At 38.4% G+C, this 21,941-nt stretch overlaps 1 protein-coding gene across 1 annotated transcript in view; it reads right to left on the bottom strand.

The window, feature by feature from the left end:
- Nucleotides 1-16,838: 16,838 nt before the first annotated feature.
- The window catches only part of Chsy3 (chondroitin sulfate synthase 3), a 235,997-nt gene continuing 230,894 nt past the window's right edge, over nucleotides 16,839-21,941 (bottom strand). The window contains exon 3 of the mRNA NM_001081328.1: nucleotides 16,839-19,291. Within this exon, the coding sequence (NP_001074797.1) occupies nucleotides 17,729-19,291 (1,563 nt within the window). The 3' untranslated portion in view covers nucleotides 16,839-17,728. The remainder of the gene's footprint in view (nucleotides 19,292-21,941) is intronic.

Below are 21,941 nucleotides of genomic sequence, written 5' to 3'. Positions count from 1 at the left end.
ATTTAGGTTGTTGTGTTAAGTGAAAAATTTTGTCAGATCAGAACTTTTGATAGGCGAAACCTCTTATCACAACATTTGCATTCTGCCAGGACTGCTTTGTTTCTATGAGAGGTTGAGGGGTGACCTCATCAAGAGTTTTTGAAAGGCTGTCTCCAACCTCGTTCCCTGAATACACCAGCTCTTTGCGTGAAAATGAATGAATAAATATATAGGAAGCACTTAGTCCTTTCTTTCCACGGTTCAATACATCATTTTGTTTCCGTATTGTCTAATATTGGCATTGAAGATTGAAGTTTTGAAGAAAGTCAATATTTTTCACATTTATTAATTTTGGTGTGTGCACATGCATATTATGGCAAAACCAGTAACATATGGGAGGCTCTTATACATTAGCAAGTTCTGCTGCCTGTTTGGGATGAGCTTTTAACATTTAAGGATTCTGAAATTTCCAGTGCCTGTTGCCAAAGCATGGCCAAATAGATACGATTCATTTGGACAAATCTACACAAATTTAAAAGAGGCTAAGTTCTTACGTCCAGCAAATCATCACCAGATTCAGTAGTGAGTTCCCTACTCAATGTAAACCACTGGGGTCAATTTCATAGGAGGAAAAAAATGCTACTTATATCCATCCCATAATTATCCTCCAAACGATGACACCATTGCATACACTAGCAAGCGTTTGTTGCAAGGACGGTGATATAGCTGTCTCTTGTGAGACTAGGCCGGGGCTTAGCAAACACAGAAGTGGATGCTCACAGTCAACTATTGGATGGATCACAGGGCCCCCAATGGAGGAGCTAGAGAAAGTATCCAAGGAGCTAAAGAGATCTGCAGCCCTGTAGGTGCAACATTATGAACTAAGAAGTACCCCGGAGCTCTTGACTCTAGCTGCATATGTATCAAAAGATGGACTAGTCGGCCATCACTGGAAAGAGATGCCCATTGGACTTGCAATCTTTATATGCCCCAGTACAGGGGAATGCCAGGGCCAAAAAATGGGAATGGGTGGGTAGGGGAGTGGGGGGGGGTGTGGGGGACTTTTGGGATAGCATTGGAAATGCAATTGAGGAAAATACATAATAAAAAAAAAAAAGAAATTTTCATGTGCTTTTTGAGCTCATTGAGAAGCTGACTCTAGAGATGGAATTTGGTTCTCCTACTCCAGACTCATGCATGTTTGTCTTACCATTTCCTCCAAATACCTGTTTTCAGAGTTAGATTAGCTCTCTGGCTCTGTAACAGGAGAACAATAAGACAGCTAAAGTCACTGTGACTGTGTTTTTGTTTTTGTTTTTATTTTTGTTTTTGTTTTTTAATCTCACGATCTAAAGCTCTATCTCTATCTTTTACTTGCACTCATATAAAGCTGAAAGTACAGTTGGGGTTGATTTCTTTGCACTCTACAATTACTGGCCTGCAATTTCTGTAAGATTGACCTGAGAACTTTCCAAGCCACATAGTTAAGAGTATGCACATAGTTAACATTCATGTATTATGCATGCAGTTTGGATTCACTTTTTTTTTTCATTAAGGTGGTATTACACAGCACTATTTCCCAAGGCAAACAACCATCATGCCATCCACTCTATCAACTTGAAAGAGATCGTCAAGGCTACTTTGGTTGCTTGTTGATTTGTTTAAGTTGTTGTATCGCATACGGGGCTGACTGTTTTCCAGTATGGAAAAGAAAGGTAGAACATTAAAGCAAGTTACAAAGAACTTTGCACAATGTCAAAGTTCAATAAACTGATGTCAAACATCTGATTACATCAATAGAATGATCGATCTACTCTGGATAAGTGTTACAAGGTCTGTCTTGAAAACAAAATTGTCTAATAATTTATTTAAGTATTTGGTTTGCTCCCAAGTTTATCTAAATATTACATTATAGGTTAAAAAGTATCAGACTGGTGTAGCCCTTCTCCTGGGCTTTCAATACTTTGAAGCTACAGTCGTGTGGTCAGTGGGATTAAGATAAAAAGATTTTCCTTCTTGGTCTCCAAGGTCACTTAGCTCCTAAGAGACTGTGGGGCATAATGTGGAGATTTACATGTCCTCTTCTTCAGGGAGTTTATGAAGACCCAATCTTGTGAATTCTAGTCAGTGTCTAATATAGAAAAGTAGGTCAAAAGAGGAAAACCTTTCTCCATGCTTCCAAAGGAAGCCACAGTCTAACAAAGTCTTTGATTTATCCGCAGTAGATGGAACAACTGGTAAAAGCAAGGCTAGGGGAGCTTGAGGTTCCCCCCAAGTGATCCTAGATAACTAGATTACTTAACTCTCCTTGACATTAAAAACCGTGATTAATTCTGACCACCTGCATGGTCTTAAATACCAAAAATATATATAATACAAAAATATATAATCAAAGACTGTGGGATCACACTCTCAGATCAACTCAACACTACAGCACCTACCTGCAGCTGAGACAGGCCCACTATTATTTTAACCTAAAAATAAAATGTTGGTAAATTTTCTTCTTTCCCTCATTCTCTAGAAACTATATAGAGAGAACCTCACAATGATTCTAGCCAGTCCTACAACTATCCAAGTGCCTGAAACTAGACCCTGAGTTTATCACTCTTAAGAATTGTTTTGGACTAACAGATAAGTGGGATTTTTCTGGGAATGGCCACCCTTCTCTGAGTTATACTGTGGTGACTTCTGTCATCATCTCCACTCCTTCATCTCCTTTAATTCTACAGATGAGGTTCTAGATGTATTGCCTGCCAGAATTTTACCACAGCATCCTGTACCAGCCATATGAAACTGCTTTATGTAAGTCATCTTTCTCTTGGTCACACACCTTCTAGACCAGTCATTCTCAAGCTTCCTAATGCTCCAACGCTTTAACACATTTCTTCATGTTGTAATGATCTCCAAGCATAAAATTTCATTTATACTTCATAACTATAATTTTGCTACTATTATGAATCATAATGTAAATATCTGATTTCAGGATATTGGATATGTGACTCCAATATGGGTGGCAACCCACATGTTGAGAAGCACTGCTCTAGAGTGTCTCCTCTCAGCATGAAGCATCTATGACAGTCATTACCATCTCCCCTGGTAGGAGTCCCTGTCTGGGATGGGGAAATGAATGAGAGTTTCTGGGACACAGGAAGACAAGGAAGGCAAAAGTGAGCTTCCTGGGATGGGGGCTTCTTGTTACCCAGAAAACACTCTGGGCAGGAAAGTGAGGATAACATGGGTAGGTATCTAAACAGGACCAGCAGTGGAAAGGAAGCAACCCATGGGCCCTATAAGATACTAAAGTCAATGACATTTCAGTAAACTTCCACCTTCAGGCCTCTCCCAACCCAAAGTGCAAAGCTGTTAATGTCACTTTCTCCAAGTCTTGGTCTACTATTTTTCCAGGCCATTCAGTTATTCGTCTTTGCCACAGAACAGGCTCAGCAATTCCCTAAATGACCACCTGCCCTCTTGTTACATAACTATCCATAATTTCTTTCCAAGCAATGAGGACATATCATGTCAGCATTTAAGGGTACCTAAATATTTCTGCAGAACTGTCCGTGTATTCTTCACCTGGCTGAGAATTGATGAGAGAAGATATCACAGTCATAAAAAAATGACAAATGCCTAGGGATGTATTAATCTCTCTGTGGTAGTAGAAAAAAAAAAACACTTTCATTTAAAGAAAGGTCAAAGACAACCATAATGCTGAGATTCTGCTACAACTAAAAGTAAGCTTTATCAAATCAACTTTCATCTGGATTTGAATAATTGTTTCAATTTGTGAATATGGTTATTTAGTAAAAACTTCAAATTTTTACTGAACAATAAAAGATTAAGAAATGGTTGTATACTAAAACAGAAGGCAGAAAATAAAGAACACACACACACACACACACACACACACACACACACACACACGATTTTAAGTAAAAAAGCAAACCAGTTGTCTTCTGGACAAAACACTGAAGCAGATGTGATTTCTACTTTTACTTTTTAAAGTATATACTATATTGCTTCTTTTACTTTTTTGAATAAACATAAAGGTGTATTTTCAAAAATTAAATTCCCTGACTTCACAAGTTAGAACATTGTTAGGAAAGGGGAGACATGACCATCTGGTAACTCAGGATTGAGAGAAAAGAGTCCACAAGAGGAACTGAGAGAGGGAGTGGTCAGCCCCAGCCTGGTGGTGAGCTGACTCAACCTCTGGACACTGCATGATAAACCACACATTATTTGAATCACTAAACATGTCCTTAGGGAAGCCACCGGAGTGTCAGCAAAGAAGGTTTCATGAAGTGGTCACACATTTTCCATGACTGAGCTTTTTCAGCAGAAAGAAAAGGCACTCCAACTCAAAGATAAATAGACACACTGGAAGTTACACTCAGATCAAAACCACAATGACATTCTCCTACCCTGGAATTATTTGGAGTACCAATGTTAATGATTCTGAATGCTTTTCATCACAAAACAAAAACAAACACCCTTTGATTAAGAATAGTAAGTTGAATTCATGAAATTCTTAGGCAAATGGCTAGAACTAGCAAATATCATCCTGAGTGAGGTAACCCAATCACAAAAGAACACACATGGTATGCACTCACTGATAAGTGGATATTAGCCTAAAGCTCAAAACAACCAAGATACAATTCACAGACAACATGAAGCCTAAGAAGAAGGGAGACCAAAGTGTGGATGCTTCAGTCCTTCTTAAAAGGGGTAACAAAATATTCATGAGATCAAATATGGAGACAAACTGTGGAACAGAGACTGAAGGAAAAGTCATCTAGGGACTGCCCCACCTGGGGATTCATACCATATACAGTCATCAAACACAGACACTTTTGTGAATGCCAAGAAGTGCATGCTGACAGAAGATTGATACAGCTATCTCCTGAGAGGCTCTGCCAGATCCTGACAAAGACAGAGGTGGATGCTCTCAGCCAACCATTGAACGGATCACAGATTCCCCAGTGGAGGAGTTAGAGAAAGGAGTGATGGAGCTGAAGGGGTTATAACCCCAAAGGAAGAACAACAGTATCAACTAACCAGAGCTCCCAGGGTGTAAACCACCAACCAAGGAATACACATGGAGGGCCCCATGACTCCAGCTGCATATGTAACAGAGGATGGCCTTGTCAGGCATCAGTGGGAGAAGTGGTCCTAGATCTCATGAAAGCCTAATGCCCCAGTGTAGGGGAATGTGAGGAGTTGGGAATGGGTGGGTGGGTGGGGGCACACCCTCAAAGAAGCAGGAGGAGAGGGGATGGGATACAGGGTTTCTGGGTTGGAAATTGGGGAAGGGGATAATATTTGAAATGTCAATAAATAAAGTATCCACCTTTAAAAAGGAAAAGTATAAGAGTAGTAAGTTTTGTCCTTTGAAGGGCAAATAAACTGCAATTAACTTCTGTACAAGCTGGAGACTCACAAATGCCAGTCTCTTTGACCTACAAATCTCTCAACTGTTTTGAATATATTTGGTACATTTCCCAATAGTGTCAGACTGGGAAATCAATATGAAATGTAAGGAAGCAATCATTTTGTGTTCTATGCCAGGAGCTGCATACATTCCCACAGGACAGACACATAGAGACATAAAGAAAACCAGGGAATAGTTTACATAGTAAAATCCCATTCCAGTGGGAAATATGAGGTGGATTTGGGTTTGGTGTTCCTTAAGTCTACTGAATCAAGTTTTTATCTTTATGTGTTTTTCCATAATGTCTGGGAAATAAAAGCAGTTAGCGAAATGTACTTGAAATATACCTCTGAGATAAAAGTCAAGACCATTTAATATCATAAAGGCATGTTGTCTGTTGTCCTGATAGAGGGACAAGAATCTGCTGCCTGGACCCTGAAATGAAAACCATGAGAAGAGGTGCTTCAATCCGTTCTTATGAGACCATCAAGCAAGAATTACTCATTCAACCTTTGGAATAGGCTGAGACTTAACACAGGGGCTCCAACGCCTTGAAAAGACCTCCATGTCTGCCTGAGCCACGGCCTTCCTAGATGTTACTAAACCATCTTACTTGTATGTGAATGAGTCCAGAGGCTATATGGGATGTTCTTATACAAACCTTGGGACCCAGTAAGACACCAGTGAGTATCTGTCCAAGGGGCCACCCAAGAGATGAAAGGCAAACATCCAGGTGACCCAGTACCATATCCTGCTTATGGATCAACCCTATATTCAATTTCACAAGATTTGTGACATTGTCAGCCCTCAACACAGCCATTCTTGCCCAATTGTTAATACCAGAAGAAGTATTGTTCACAGACACGTCAGTTCCACCCTAAACAGAATCGGGTATGCAAGGGCAGCAGTGGAGTCCAAAGATAAGCTTATCTGGGCATAATTTTTATGCAGGCGAACCTCAGCTCAACAAGATGAACTTTTATCTTTGACTCAAGAATTCTACTTAGGGGAAGACAAGACACCACACACACTAATTACATATAAGATTTCACCAGGCTCATGTCCATTGGGCTCTATAAAGAGAAAGAGGATTGCTAACCTCAGCAGGAAAAGAAATCAAACATAGAAAAGAAATTTTAGCCCAATTGGAAGCTATTTTGCTACCTAAGAGGGTGGCAATTATTCATTGCAAAGGGCATCAAAGGGCAAATATTTCCTTAAACCCCAGAGCAGTAGAGTAGCTGACCTGGCTGCCTGGGAAGTGGCCCTAGATTCAGTAGAACCTCTTTAAGTCTTGGTAACCCTGCCCGGGCCCAGCTTAGCAGACTACCCAGAATACACTCCAGGTAAGAGTGGAAGAAAGAACTGGTTAAAAAGAATAATAAAGGATGAAGGATGCTATTTGACAGCAGACCCATCTTATGAAATTATATTAAAATTATATTTGGGAGACTACCTCCCATCCTCCCCAAACATCAAGCTTTTCCCCAGGCGGAATGTTTAATTCCACCTTTCTCAAGTCCTTGCGTGTTTTGAAGGAAGCTCACTGATTTGACTGTGAAAGAAATCCTCTCATCTTTCTGAACCCTCCCACTAGTTCCAGCTAGGAGACTTGGTATGGGTAAAGAAGATCCCCAACCTAGTCTCAGGAATCTGTCTAGAATGGACTCTACCTACTTATCCTCACCATCCCCATCACTGTCAAAGTAAGTGGTGTCATCCTTTGGGAAAAGGGACACTGAGGAAGACCGCAGATGGACTTGGACCTAGGGCTCTTAAAGATAAGACTGAGGAGTTTACTAACTGGGATACACAATCCTCACCAGGTCCCAAACTAAACATGGGAATTTATAACAAAACAGAGATGAGAAATTATCTTTTGGGTGGCCCTCTGCTCTCTGACATCTCTTCCATGGGTAGAGCAATATTGGTCTAGAAAGAGATAAGGGTCAGTAAATCAAGTTGTGAAGAATACTGGTTAGACAACTACCTTCAGGGATTACAATTTTATACATGTATTGTTAATGATGAGTTGTTCTGTCAAGGACAGGGTACAAGCATCATATCTTCAAATTACCTGACTAGATTAACTAGGTGTGCCTCCTTCTGTGCTATTTCTCAATATATGCACATAATGGAGAGGAGCAGAGAGCTCATACTGACCTTCACTCAGTGTTAACAAAGTTTAAAGGGATTTCAGCTGAAATCCTAGTAAGAAGCAGGGATATTCTGTGCAACTGCCAAAGGCATCTCAGCCTTGAGGGTTGGGAACCAAAACTTTAGGAAACTCAGTTCCCAGGTGGACTTTGACCTAGGCCATTTGAAATGTCTATTTCCAGGTTGGAAAGCCAAGTTTGTCCCATGCAAAGGTGGTTCTATAGAGCCAAGGAAGATGGAACCTTTATTTTGTGAATCAGGGAGGTGTTCTCATGGCTTTAGGAGAAACTTTCTATGCCAACCAATTAGGGGAAATGAGGGGAAACCTTGTATGGTCAGAAAAAACACAAAGAAAGGAAAATAAAGGAGCCATATATCAGATAATTGGTGTTTGTCTCTGTTAACCTTGTCCCCATGGATGAAGAAATTATTGTCAGCCTTAGCCTGACTGTTAATTCTTATCCTCATCAGGCTAATGGTAGAATCCTATAGCTTCAACTGCATGACCAACTGTATCCAACAGAGACTAAAGTCAATTTAGTCACCCGGTCCTTAGGATCAACTATGGTCCCCTAGAACAAGACAAGTTAGTAATTTAACTCGTGCCCATAGAATAAGTGGGGATTGTGACAGGGCAAGAGAGTACAGAGGTTCCTTCATATTGGTTTTTTTTTTTTTTTTTTTTTTTTTTTTTTTTTTTTTTTTTGAGGCCAATGCAGGTTTAACTAGAATTTGATCTCCTTGATTGAGAATCACCTAGAAAAATACCCAACTTTATTCAAGGAATTCAAGGTCAAGATGCCCCAGCTGAATAATCTTACCTTCTGGGGTAGTGGTGGTTGTTGTTTTTTGCTTGTTTGTTTGTTATATTTTATTTAGTTACATTTCAAATGCTATCCCCTTTCCTGTTTTCCCTTCTGAAAACCCCCTATCAAGTGCCTGCTTATGCAAGGCCTTCCTTCCATATAACCACATATCTTAGCTTCTGTTAAACTGCTTGCATGTGTAAACGCTCCCCCTGTATGTAGCTTCTGTGTAAAATACAAGGCTGTGATTTTTTTTTCCTTGCTCTAAATGCTTAGGTCTACACTTAAGTGAAAAGATACCTGAGTTTAGTCACACTTGGCTGGAATAAAAACTTTCAATTAGCTATAAACTGTGTCTGAGTGGTCACCTCTGGAGGGTATTCCATAACAAAATGGAACATCATTTACATATTTTGAGGTAATTGCTTTTATAAAAAAATAACTAATGTTTACAACAATTTCACCAAATAGCCATGGGAAGAGTTTCAAAATGTAAAGTAAAAATATAAAACTTTTCTAATGTCTTCAGTCACTGAAGAGTCTGGAGAAATCAAGTTGAAAGAGGGAATAACTTAGCTATTCTATCTTAAGACATGGGTTCTGAGACAAGAGAAAGAAATGAGCTACAGGTGATGGTTCCTGGTTTTGAAATATTTTCCCTCCGAATGAAAATGTTAGTAATATCAAACTCCATCAATAAATAAAGAAAATACCAATACTGTGTCTATCTATCTATCATCTAGGTATCTATCAATTATTGCTTTCTCTCTATTAATCAATCGATCTATCATCTACCTATCAATCAGTCAATCAATCATCTATTTATATACATGCACACAGAAGGAAGAAAGATACCAGATTCCATTCCATTATTATTGGTTTGTGTGTTGGAATTTAAGGTAAAATACTTTTTCTGAGTAAAGAATACTCAGAGAAACTGACCCACAAAAACCCTTCCTTTACTTAAAATGTGATATTGCAAATTGTTTCAGAAGAATATTTGTTGCTTCAAATACAGTTTGATATTTTTCCACACAATTCAAATAATAGTTTGTTAATTATTTACATAAATTTATGAAATATCCATTAGTATAATGATCTTAACAATATTAAATCTTCTGATTCCAAAACACAGATTGGATCCCCATTCATTTGAGTCTCTGTTAGTTTCAGTATTGCAGTGAGAATTTTGGTTTCTTAATTTAAAAACGGTATGTGAATATGTTTTTGTTTTAATTCAAGGGGTGAGATAAGAGGCTGCCTCACAGCAGGTGATTAGGATTTGCCTTGAGCAGTAGCAGAACTCTAATTTTTTTTTCAAACTGCAGATAGTTTAATTCTGAGGGTTCTGGAGAGACAATAAAGCAAAGAGTCCTGAGAGGGTCTGTGGTGGCTGCTACTGGTTCTTTCTGTTGTGTTTGCTGGATTGCTGTTTGGAGATATTTTTACAACGAAGACAGGACTTGCCTCAAGGAACTCAATTCCCCTAGTAAACAGGATGTAGTCTAAAGAGGTCTATGCCCTCTTTCCTCTCTAACCTTCTTTCTCTCCTACCTAGTGTTGGGATCTTGGAAGGAATTAAGGTGAAAAAGGGGCTGGAAGAGTGGTAAGTATAAGAACCCAATAAAATAGCTAAAAAAAAAAGGAAGGAAGGAAGGAAGGAAGGAAGGAAGGAAGGAAGGAAGGAAGGAAGGGAGAGAGGGAGGGAAGGAGGGAGGAAAAAAGGGAGGGAGGGAAGGAGGGAGGGAGAGAGAGAGAGAGAGAGAGAGAGAGAGAGAGAGAGAGAGAGAGAGAGAGAGAGAGAGAGATCCATACATTTAGATGGTCTGAAGCAGTAGACCATATATCTTAGAAGAATAAAGCAATGCCTTTGAAAAAACTTATCTATAGTTAATAAGTAAACATTGCAGATTTTGTATTTTAGAAGCTCATGAGCATTTGACTCCATTGCAGAAGACAGGCACCCTCTGTTTTGAAGTCTTGCAGGAATTTGACTCTGAATCTTTTTCTTTTCATGACTCTCAGCTTCTCTCTCAGTGCTGTGTGGTGACTAATTGTGGTTTGCTGAATTATAGTCTACATTAATCTTTACAACAAGTTCATTAAATAGCCATGGGAATAATTTCAAAATGTGGAGTAAAACCATGAGACTTCCCCAGTGTCTTCAATTCCAGGAGATTCTTAAGAAATACATTTAAGTGAGAGCACTCTCTGGCAGGTTGATGCTGTCTACTATTTACACAGTGGTTGGATCAAAACATTATCCCAGTACACAGTAAGTTGTAAGAGCACATTCAAGGAAAGAGTAAGGAGGGAAGAACTGAGAGGAAGGAGAACTGATGGCATATTACTAGCATCCCTGCATCTCTATCCTGCTTGGAGTTCTGGAGTCTTGACAGATAGCAGGGCAACTGAATGCTCCTACCACCGGAATTGTTTTAAACTGAAGAGAGATGTGCTTTGGATATATTGTTGGAAGATGAATGAAATTCATTGAGAACGCATCCAGTCCTAAATCAAAACTATCACATTTATATTTTGAATAACACAATGAATTTTATGTTTCTGATTAATTTTGCTTGTCTGTAAGGTAGAAATAGTGATGCCAACATTATATATGACAAGACTGGAGGGAGATAAGGTTATATAAATAAAAGTGTGAAGTAAACTGCACTAAATACTACTTGCTATAATAATAATGTCAAATAATATAAATAAATTTCTTTGGTTTTCCTGTGTGTTAAAATGACCTTCCATGAAATGAAAAATGGGAGAAAAGTTTGGATACCATGCACTTTTTCAGAATTATTCCATATTAGGTAGGGACGAGGTGTGGAAAATATTAGTGCCCATGAACAGTAATAATGTTCTTCCTTTTTATTAAACTCATGCTTGAACTTTAAGCTTAGTAAAAGATTGTCTTGTATAAAACATGAAAAAATAAGCATTATTAATATCAAGAGAACAATGAATGTCAACTATATAAATAGTCCCAAAATAATATACCTTACCAGAAAAAAATATGCATATGTATGTATATGATTACTTCACAAAAATGTATACATATACATTATATATATATATATACTTTGCCTATATATACATGTGTATACATATATATATATATATATGTATATTTACTTTTCAAAAGCAACATAGCTTTTGAAAATACACATTTAATTTTATTCATGAAATTCCTTCCTTAATGAAAAATTTGCTCAGTAAATATTTTGATGCAATACAGTTTCCATTAAATCCAGGATTGAATATTGAACATATTAATTAGGGAAAGATAAGCATTTGAGGGGGAAATCAAAGAATTCGAGTCATCTCTGCCTTTAGTCTTTAATCTAAATGCTCACCAGAGTGTATAAAAGCTGCTGGGATTCCAATCAACTGCCTAGGAGAAGAAATGCATTTCAGGCTGCTCTCAGCAGGCCAGGATCTCTAAGGAAGAAAGTTGAAAGCATCATGTGAGTACCATCATTCCAGCTCATGAGTTACACAGAAGGACACTAGTTCGAAGACTTTGAGAAACTTGTCCAGACTGTAGAGACTTATATCAAGATATTCCTGTGTGTGAAATAGAGAAATGTAAATAAAATACTGAATGGTAGAGAGAGTCGTGAGCATGCTTAAATGCCATGTACAGTGAGAGGGAAGTGGAAGAGAAGAAAATAATGAACATCACCCACCACTATCTTTAACCTTTTATTTTCCTTCTATTAGACCTTGCAATAGAAAGAGATACTGGAGCAAATTTGGTGAGTGGGAAAAAAATTATAGGGTAGTTGTGGAAATGGAATACTTACTATGGAATGTTTTTAGGGGTGGGAACAAACCTGAAGGTTGGGGGGAAATATTGTCATTTTTATATGAACTTTTGGCAAAATTTTTATTTATTTATTTATCATTTATTTTTATACCCCGGATTTTACTCCCACCTCCATCCACCCTCTGATTGTTCCACATCCCATTCCTTCTCCCCACCCCACTGTCTCCACATGGATGTCCCCACCCCCACCCCACTTGACCTCTAAACTCCCTGGGGTCTCCAGTCTCTGGAGGGTTAAGTGCATCATCTCTGGATGAACACAGATCCAACAATCCTCTGCTGTATGTGTGTTGGAGGCCTCATACCAGCTGGTACATGTTGCCTATTTAGAGTTGTATGTCTTCACAGTCTTAGAGTTTTGACTTAGGAGTATTTTTACCAAATAATTTCTCAATAAATATTAGCTAATTGTTTAATGTGGTGGGTAGCATGAGGGTCTCATCTTTGTTCATGCCGTTCTGTGTTTGTGTTTATATTGTAAGTCTTTTTACATAGTAAGACAACTTCATATATGATTTTATCAGCTCAATTGCCTGTTGACTAAATTCTCTAACATGGGACAGTAGAATTCCAAAAACCTGTTTAAGTATTAATAATGTATCAACGAACTCAATCTGAACTCTTTGTCAACCTGCAGAACTAATATATTGAAAAAGTCTCATTGAGATAAAACCCAGTATGGAATAGAATCCCACATGTGGCTCAGATGTTGGTGGCACTGCAGATCAGAATAGAAGAGGGAAGTGGACAATTGGGTATGAAATTGAAGTTGACACTAAAATGTCCTGGCAGGCACGGTGGTTTCTGGATTGATCCAGATGCAGCTTCGCTTCATCACCATCTGTGGGAATGAATCATTGCTGGTGTCTCACATCATCCTCACCATCTGTCATGGCAAACTTGGCAGAACGGCTGGCATCTGAGGGAGGCTGTGGCTGAAAGAAGCTGGACCACATTGACTACAGAAGCTACTCCCTGTTGATGTCCCTGAAGGATACAGGGACTTTTCATCAATACAGACACAATCCTCTAATACAGCATGCTAAATAAAAGTAATTAAGATGCTGAAAGGAAGATGACAGGGGAAAGTAGGCAAGCCCACAGCAGTTAAAATCTCTCCCTTTATTATCCGTGAAGACATCCCCTTGTTGGCTTATCCTGTACCAATACCCCTCAACCCAGGGCACTTTCTAAAAACTGAAACGCCTTTAGTAATTAAACATAAATTAGAAAGTAAGTGTATAAGTTTCTTGATTCCTAGCAGTAGATAAATCACTAGAGTAAAGCACATTAGCTTCCTATAGGGCTCAGGACCACAGGCAATTAACTGAAGCAAGAGATAGTGGGAGCACAGCGGTTAGCTTGGCTACCTGAGCAGAATGTGCAGAGAGCTTTGCTTTTGCATTCAAACAGTACCATCAAGGCCAACATGAAGCTACAGATATTTCATGGGCTACTGGAGACTTGCACTGCTATATTTATCTCCATGAACCAACGTGGTGTTAGGAGGGAGAGAAGGGAGAAGGCAAATCTCCAGATCGAGCTCTGCCTATGGTGTTATCCCCAGGACAACATAATGAGTCTTAGCTGAATGAATTTCTGAACAATCAAGCTGATAGAAAGAAATGTCATACACTGAGCTCTGTTCCTTGAAGGGAGTGTTCAGGGTTAGTCAGTTCCAGGCACGGTGCCGCTGACTTTGGATTTCTTATGTTAAAATGTTAGTTTATTGTCTATGTCTTTGATGAACATTTATTTACTTGCTTGGATCACGAGCACACATATGAATATTTCATCCCTGTACTAGGATCTCAAACTATTAATTATTTATAATGGTCTCAACTCTTAGATCTCGAAACATTTTGTTCATGGCAGTGTACTTATCTTGACTCTGTATGGGACTGACATATACAGCCACGGTCACATGCCAACCTTCATCAGTGTGGAACCCTTCTGTACCTAGCTGGGTAAGATGAAACAGAAGGATGGCTGCTGGCATCATGGATTTTGAAGATACTTTGCTGAAGTCCAGTGTCTTGTCTGCACGTAGACAGCTACAAGATTCCCTTTCCCTAGCAGAGCCTGGTACAAAGGATCCAACAAAGTGGGAGAGGATTGTAAAGGTAGTTTGTAAATGCAACAAGCTTAGATCTCCCCAGAAGAACATGTGGCAACAGAAACAAGTTCAAGAGTGGATCAACTATGTCTATGTTGACAGCTGACCTTAGCCCTTCATTGATTAATATATCCTGCCCAATCCCCAAGAATCCATCTTTGGCAGAGGCCCAGGGCAAGGGCTTTCTATTCAGCTATTTTAGCTTAAGCATGAATTGTATAGAGTCACTTAAATGATGGAGGTCTCTGTTTCTTCATCTGTTGAACATATAAAATACTCTGAATTATCCTGAGAGCTATTTTGAGGATTGTACTTAAAAGGGGAATTAAAGTAAAATGTGTGGCATGCTGGTGAGTGGGTGGGTAATTACTTACCTGTAGTTTTGCTGAAGGACAAAGGAGCTTTGGGGTTGGGGGGTGATATTTGTTAAAAATGTTTACATGTATCCAAATAAGAGAATGTTGTGTATGCATAGCTGAGACTGCACATCTTTTACTTCTGACTGCATTCACATTGTATTTTCATTTAACCTTCCTTCATGGAGAAAACAGATACCATATTAACAGGGCAAACTCAATTTTACTAATATCAAGATCCTTAAATCTTCAGGGAATCCTGCATTATCTGAAAAAAAAACTTGTCAGAAATTCAAGTTAAATTATAGAACATATTTTAGATACACCTATATAGAGAGTGCTGATTTGCGGTTACATTCAGATGAGATCTCTGTAGCCCTTCATTTCTTCTATACATTTCCACCAATTCACAAAGCATCAACCCTACAAAGAACTATGAGAAGCTAAGAAACACTGAGAGTGGAGAGAAATAGTCTTCCCCAGGGAAGAGCACACCTATTGGTTATCCAAAACCAAATGATCAGCTCTGAAAATATATATACAATTGGCACCATAAGACAGGGAAGGTTATATTTAGGGAATTTATAAAAGTAAGATATATGAATTTCACAACAATTAGTAAGAAAGGGATCAAGGATTTGAAAGAAAGCAACAGAGGTTATGAGGGGGAAGGGGAAATGATGGAATTTTATTATAATCTCACAAATAAAAGAACCAATAATAAAATTAAAACACTACCTTGTCCCTTGGATAACGCTACAACTTAAAATATTTTAAACGAGGCATTTCAGGAAGCAGGAGTGAGTGGATTGGGGATCAAGGCAGGGTGGGGGAGGGTATAGGGCACTTTCCAGATAGCATTTGAAATGTAAATGAAAAAATATGTAATATAAACTGTTTTTGAAAAAAAAAAGAAAAGAAAAAATAAAAAATTAAATGAGGCATTTATGTTTACTATTCTGTAAAAACCTCTTGTATCACTCATTTATGTTAAAGAAAATGGTAGGCTCAAGTAAGTTGCTAAAACATCAACTAATTATGATCATTTGGTACTAATTATACAAAACAACTCACCGAACATTAACACATTTGCTTTTTAAGAAAATAAAGTGTATAAAAGAGTTAAATGTAATGTAGGAAAATAAACTATTAAAATAAATCTGTGTGAAAACCGGAGACAATGTGGAATAGAGGTCAATTTTAAATTGCTGTCCCTGTCAAGATTCTAAAAATGAAAGTGTCATTAATTCTTCCCTTTGTAGGGAACTGAGAATTACTTAGATTATATGTTTAGGGATGGAGATTTCCATCCTGCTTTTCTCAGTAGTAAGTAATGTTATTTTGAACCCTGAAAATATTTTCAGTAAAAGATGTTTTTACCTGGTTAGGACCCACCGTTGTTCTGTGGCCTTGTGGAAGTCTGTTCCAAATAGCGACAATAATTTGTAAGATGTGTACCCAAAATAATTTTGGTGAAAAAACTAAAGGCAATTTCTTTACTTTGCTCAAACAGGGTAAACTGTAAAAGATGTATCTTTTCTTCATTAGAAACTAAAGACAGGTATGCAGACACATGTCAGCCAAAACAGTGATCTGGGTGGTACCAAGAAGGTCTGAGTGGAATGCAAGAAAACAAGACCATTGCAGAGATTTAAGCGTTTTTCCTTTGCTTTTTGTGTAAATGTTACTTGTTTGCAAGATGATTTTTAAAAATAAATCCCATGAGGCTTCCTTGGGTACTTTTGTGCATTCTCCCTTACATTTCTTAAATATGATTGTGTTTCTCTAGAAATTCCGTTTAAAGAAAAATGGGAAAATTAGATATTTCCCTAGGTGTTTTCTCATAATTATAAAATTAATTTTATTTATAATTTCCCCCAGGGTTATTATATTTTTATATATTTCCCAAGGCAGATTCTGAACTAGTCTTTTGTGGTTAGAGGAGCCCTAGTCTCCAGAGACTGGGAAGAGAGTCCCCTTTCAAATGGTGGATTACTGAATGAAGAATGTGTTCTTGTGAACCACTTCCGAAGGCAGAAGGAGTAAGGCAGAACACAATACATTTCTCATGATCCTGTGGCATTTTTTTTCCTACATAGTGAAGCAGGCATATTTTGCTGAACATGACCCTAAAAATTACATCAAATGAGACAGAAAGTAAACAACAGAGCTTTATCAATGTTTTTGAAAAAGAATACGGTTATACCTGTGTTTTATTATAAATAAACAGGTTCTGTCATATTTTATCTTCTTGCCAGCAAATGAAGGACATTGTTTCATAAAGCTTCTAAAATGTACATGAATATTTCATTAAATCATATTTCCTTGAGAAAATAAAGTTCCTTCGCATTTAGAGCAGACAGTTGTGAGGAGTTTGTAATTGTAAGACCAGGGTAGCCAGTACCGCTTGCTTGTGGAACAGGACTCCTCAGTTTTTAAAATTTTTTTTCTTAAAAAATAAACATACAATCATAGGTGTTCATTTACTTTAAAAATTCTAACGATGAAGAAAATTATTGTCTATATATTTAAGTCCTCGTATAAATTACAAAACTCAAGTTTCTGTCACAGAGTCCCTTCCCCATTGGGAAGCATAAAGCACTTTTGTGGTACCTTTCACTGGTAAATATTTATATCACATTGAAGTTGACAAACAAAAGAAAAGTCAATATTGCATCTTTAAGCCCTAAGAGAACATTCTTCTAAGCTGTCTCTTGTGATGTATGAGCTCCCAAAGTCATTTGATTGCCATGATTTAACTCAATCTCAAATAAAGTCATATAAAAGTAAGACATGTATTGACTTCAGTAGAACTTCTGACTGTGAAATATCAGTGAACTGCAGACTCTTCTTGCTTGAGGTCAACAAACACCCTTTGGAAGACAACTTTAAGACCAGGACAACAAAATAAAATTATAACAACAACAACATCAACAACAACAACAATAATAATAATAATAATAAAATAACAATAATAAAATAAAAATAACAACAGCCAACACTGAGGTAAACTCCCCTTTCCAAAGGCAATATGTATTGCCTGGACTGTCAGGAGAGAGTTCGATTATCCCTGACACCCAAATGTTTTTCTAACCAGAGTTCAGCCAGTTGCATGGTTGAGGCAAAAGTACTTGCTTTGGATCCTAAGCACATCTTATACTGCTTAGGGTCCAAGTTAGGATCACAATGAACAGGATGGAAAATATGCACCACTCCCACTTCTTGACTTCTGAAGGGCCGTAAGCCAGATAGGATGACTTTATTATAGAGATCTACATCTTCCAGTCCCCAGCCTTGTATTGAGGTATCAAATCCACCTGCACCCAGTAGATCGCTTTTGTAAATGCATGTGATTCCGTAGCCATAGTCTCTCCAAAACCCAGTTTCCTTTGAGAATACAAAGTCACCCTCTGTGGGAGGATTTCTCATATGGGTGACCTTTGGGTCATACTGGCTAAAGATGATGGGGTAATATACCTGTTGTCCCTGAACTGTATTGTCTCGACAGCGTTGGAGGAAGTCTCCTCTGAAAATCAAGTCAACATCACAAAATAGCAGCAATGTGTCATTGTCAAACTGGGAAGAAGCCATTTCAAGACCAAGACCTCTGGAAAACTCTCCCTTCATGGGAATGAGCATCATTTCTGCACTGGGATACCTGCTCTGATATTCTTGTATCAGCTCAATGTGCTTGATGGACTCTTGGCCAGCATCCCTGCTGAAAAGGATGATGACAAGCTTGACATTTTGCTTTGGGATAAGACACGTACTTTCAAAATTTTCCATGAATCTCAAGAAAATGTCGTACCTTCCAACGAGTGGAACGAGAATGTGTACTTTCTTTTCATTGTGCCCTCCTATGTCTTTGGCCTCTTGAAGAGAAGAGAGAATTTTTAGAGAATTGGATATAACGGAGAATGACTGTGTACCGCTGTTGATACTCTCCACCAGACGGTTGACGTCGAGTTCTTCCACCTCTCTGAAGAAAGGCTTGCTAAATGGCTGCTGAAGATAGGCATGGCGCCTCACAGGCACAGTCAGTTTCCTTCCTTTGTGCCTTTTGTACAGGAGTAGCAGGTCCAATATGTACTCAACCCCGTGCATGGGATCAACCCTGCGGTAGCCATACTGAATTTCCTTGAAGTCGATGAGTCGGCCCCTACTCTTGGCATTCTCGTTGATCATCTCCATCACCTGCAGGACAGTGTCATCCAGAGCTGACCTTAGGATGCTGTTGATGCTCTGTCGAGGAGGCTGGTTCTCTGCAGCTGAGTAAAGCAGCTTCCCCGTCAGGAACTCCCACTCCATGACTTCATTTCTCTCCCGAGGCTGGAAGTGGTTGAAGGACGGCGTCCTTCCCAGCTGTTGGTCCTCTTTGCTCACTTCACTGTTGCTGAGCTTGCTCATGAGAGCGCTCTCCCGGTGGAGCTGGATGGTGCGGTAGCGGAGCTCGGAGATCTTGCGGCTGAGCATGTAGTTATGAAGTCTGTACTGGTACGCGGGCCTTTTGTTCGGATGGAGCGTGATGGCTGCGTGGATTTTGCTGTTGTGGAGGTCTTGGATGTAACCCTTGCGATTGTGTTCGTAGTTTTCATGGAACAGCTGCTGCATCTGAAAAGAGAACGGCAGCCAGAATGTGAGATGGGAATGAGAAGGAGAAGGAGCATGAAAATAGTTAATAAATACGAACTAATGTGGCACTTCGTTAATAATATGCTTTGTAAAATTATATTTATATGAGATCACAAGTCTTATTACTAAAACCAACAGATAAAATTGTATTTATCATGTACAGTATGAGCTTCTGAAGTATGTGAAGTTAGCGAAGTGACTAAATCTAGCTAATTAGCATATTTGCTACATCATAGTTACCCTTTCATGAAGTCCATCCTCCAAGCACATGCAGTATTAGTGACCTCAGCCTCTGCCTTGTATAATGGATCCTTTGATCTTATTTCTAGTGTGTCAGGGAAACATTTGACTCAACCCTCCTAGAAACAACCATTTTACTTTCTGCTTCTAATTAGATCAATATTTTTATTTCCACTTGGACTCAGATAACAAATGTTAAGAACATAGGAGGGAATACTGTAAACCACTGTTTTATGTATTTTCAAGGTTTTACATTTTTATTTCTCCTGAAAAGAGCCCCAAATCATTCAAATATTTCCAGAACCTCCTACTAGTCCTTTTAGAATAAAGACGCACAGAGGACATGACACGGGTATCTCTAAGAGGATGTTCATTGCAGAGTGAAACAAAAAGACTGATACCCAACAGCAGGAATAAATTCTTGGCCCGGTGAGCACTGAATGTTGCTAGTGTCCTGGTATGCTAGTTCCACAGAAGTTCTTAGTAAGATGCTCATGTCAAGTTATATCTGCTTAGACATGCTTGACACTTACAATCCAGAAAAGTATTTAGACCATCTATTAAAAAAAGAAAAGAAAAGAAAAGAAAAGAAAAGAAAGGAAAAAAGCCAAAAACAAAAAAAACAAAACAAAACAAAACAAAAAACAAAAAACAAAAAACCCTCACTAAACTAGGAGCATAAATGAAAAACACATTTTAAAATCAGCATTTAAACTTCCAGCTCACACTTCTTCCTTTGACATGAAATCAAAAGATATGTGGTAGACCACACTCTTCAAGATATGAACTGAGAAGAAGAGGAAGAAGAGGGTGGAGGAAGAGAAAGAGAAGGAAGCTGAGGAGGACTTCAAGAAGTGTCAATGTACATGAGATGTTTGTCAATAAACTAATGAATAAGAAGAAAGGAATACTAGGATGCAAACTTAAGAATATAATATTAACACTTATTCACAAGCCTAATACAAACAATACAGCTTTCAGAAATAACATTAAAGAACCAAGCAATAAGCTCACTATTGTGTCATTGGGCATATCTTACAGGGAGGTCATCATTATATAGCTCATAGGGTTCATAGCTGGGTGAGGTCGAATATTACCTTTCTCCTGTAATAACACACATACAGTACCTTTAGCACTGTGAATGGTAGCAAATAGGGGCTAAGTTTCCTCTTGAGTAAAAGCCATATTTCCCCACCTTACAGTCATGTTGTCGACGGGTAACCACAGTGTTTGGGAGTTCTATGGGACATCATCTGTCAATGACTCGAGAAGAGGTAAGACATTCCTGTACTGGGGTTTTATTTGGTAGCCTATGGTGTCCAGTTTGGGAGTAGGAAAAATTCTTAAAAGTAGCTCGTTTTTAGCCGGTGTGGTGGCACACACCTTTAATCCCAGCACTCGGGAGGTAGAGGCAGGTGGATTTATGAGTTCGTAGGCCAGCCTGGTCTACAGAGTGAGTTCCAGGACAGCCAGGGCTATACAGAGAAACCCTGTCTCGAAAAACAACAACAAAACACAAAAACAAAAAAAGCTCATTTATACAAACTTCAGGTAATATAGAAATTATGACAGTATCTTCAATACATTTTTACAGGAAGCATATAGCGTTTTGTTCAATTTTTTTCTTTCACATTTAGAGAGGACCAATCTATAAAGAAAGGATAGTCAAGCTAAGAGCTAGACTTTGAAACCAGTTGGAATTAAGTATGCATACGTATTTGAATTTATTGTTACACTTTACTAAATCAAGTTCCCTCTGTCTTTGCATTAATTAGTAATGGAAATATAGTATTTAGAATCTAAGGAATGACTATAGAGTGCAAAATAAAAGTTTAAAATCTTTTAGATATGGAGGAAAGTTTTGGGTATTTACATAACACAAGGCCATTATAAGAATAATGGAGAGCTGACTCAATGGATTTCATAATGACTATAAGACTGTGCCCGTTTACTAAATACCATTAAACCATACAACTGCACAAAAGAAGAGTTCCATGAAATGTAAGCCATTTAAAAATAATAATATTGAAAATATAATACGCCCAACTTCGATTTAAAACTCATAAATTGGAATGATATTGGTCACTAAAAAAATGCTGGGATTGCCAAGGGATGCTGAGGATGAGAAGACCCATCTATAAGCAACTGGTCACAGAAGGAGAAGCAGGGCAGAGCCTGTAGTGAAAGCCCTCACAGACAGCAGAGTTCACAGAGCACTAAGAAAAGAAATTGTCTCGAAATGTTGAACATAAAACTGTCAGTTTATACCTTGGGTACAGACATTCACATGAGAAACTCAGGTAGAATCAACTGCTGGATTCAACATTTGTTTCAGAGAAGTAGAAAATACCTAGCTATGCGAGGTATGAAACACATAAACAGGCTTTTC

This window comes from Mus musculus, chromosome 18 (assembly GCF_000001635.26).
Source record: "Mus musculus strain C57BL/6J chromosome 18, GRCm38.p6 C57BL/6J".
Taxonomy (NCBI): domain Eukaryota; kingdom Metazoa; phylum Chordata; class Mammalia; order Rodentia; family Muridae; genus Mus; species Mus musculus.
The sequence above is the reverse complement of the archived record's forward strand: the minus strand, read 5'-3'. Positions and strand labels throughout refer to the sequence as shown.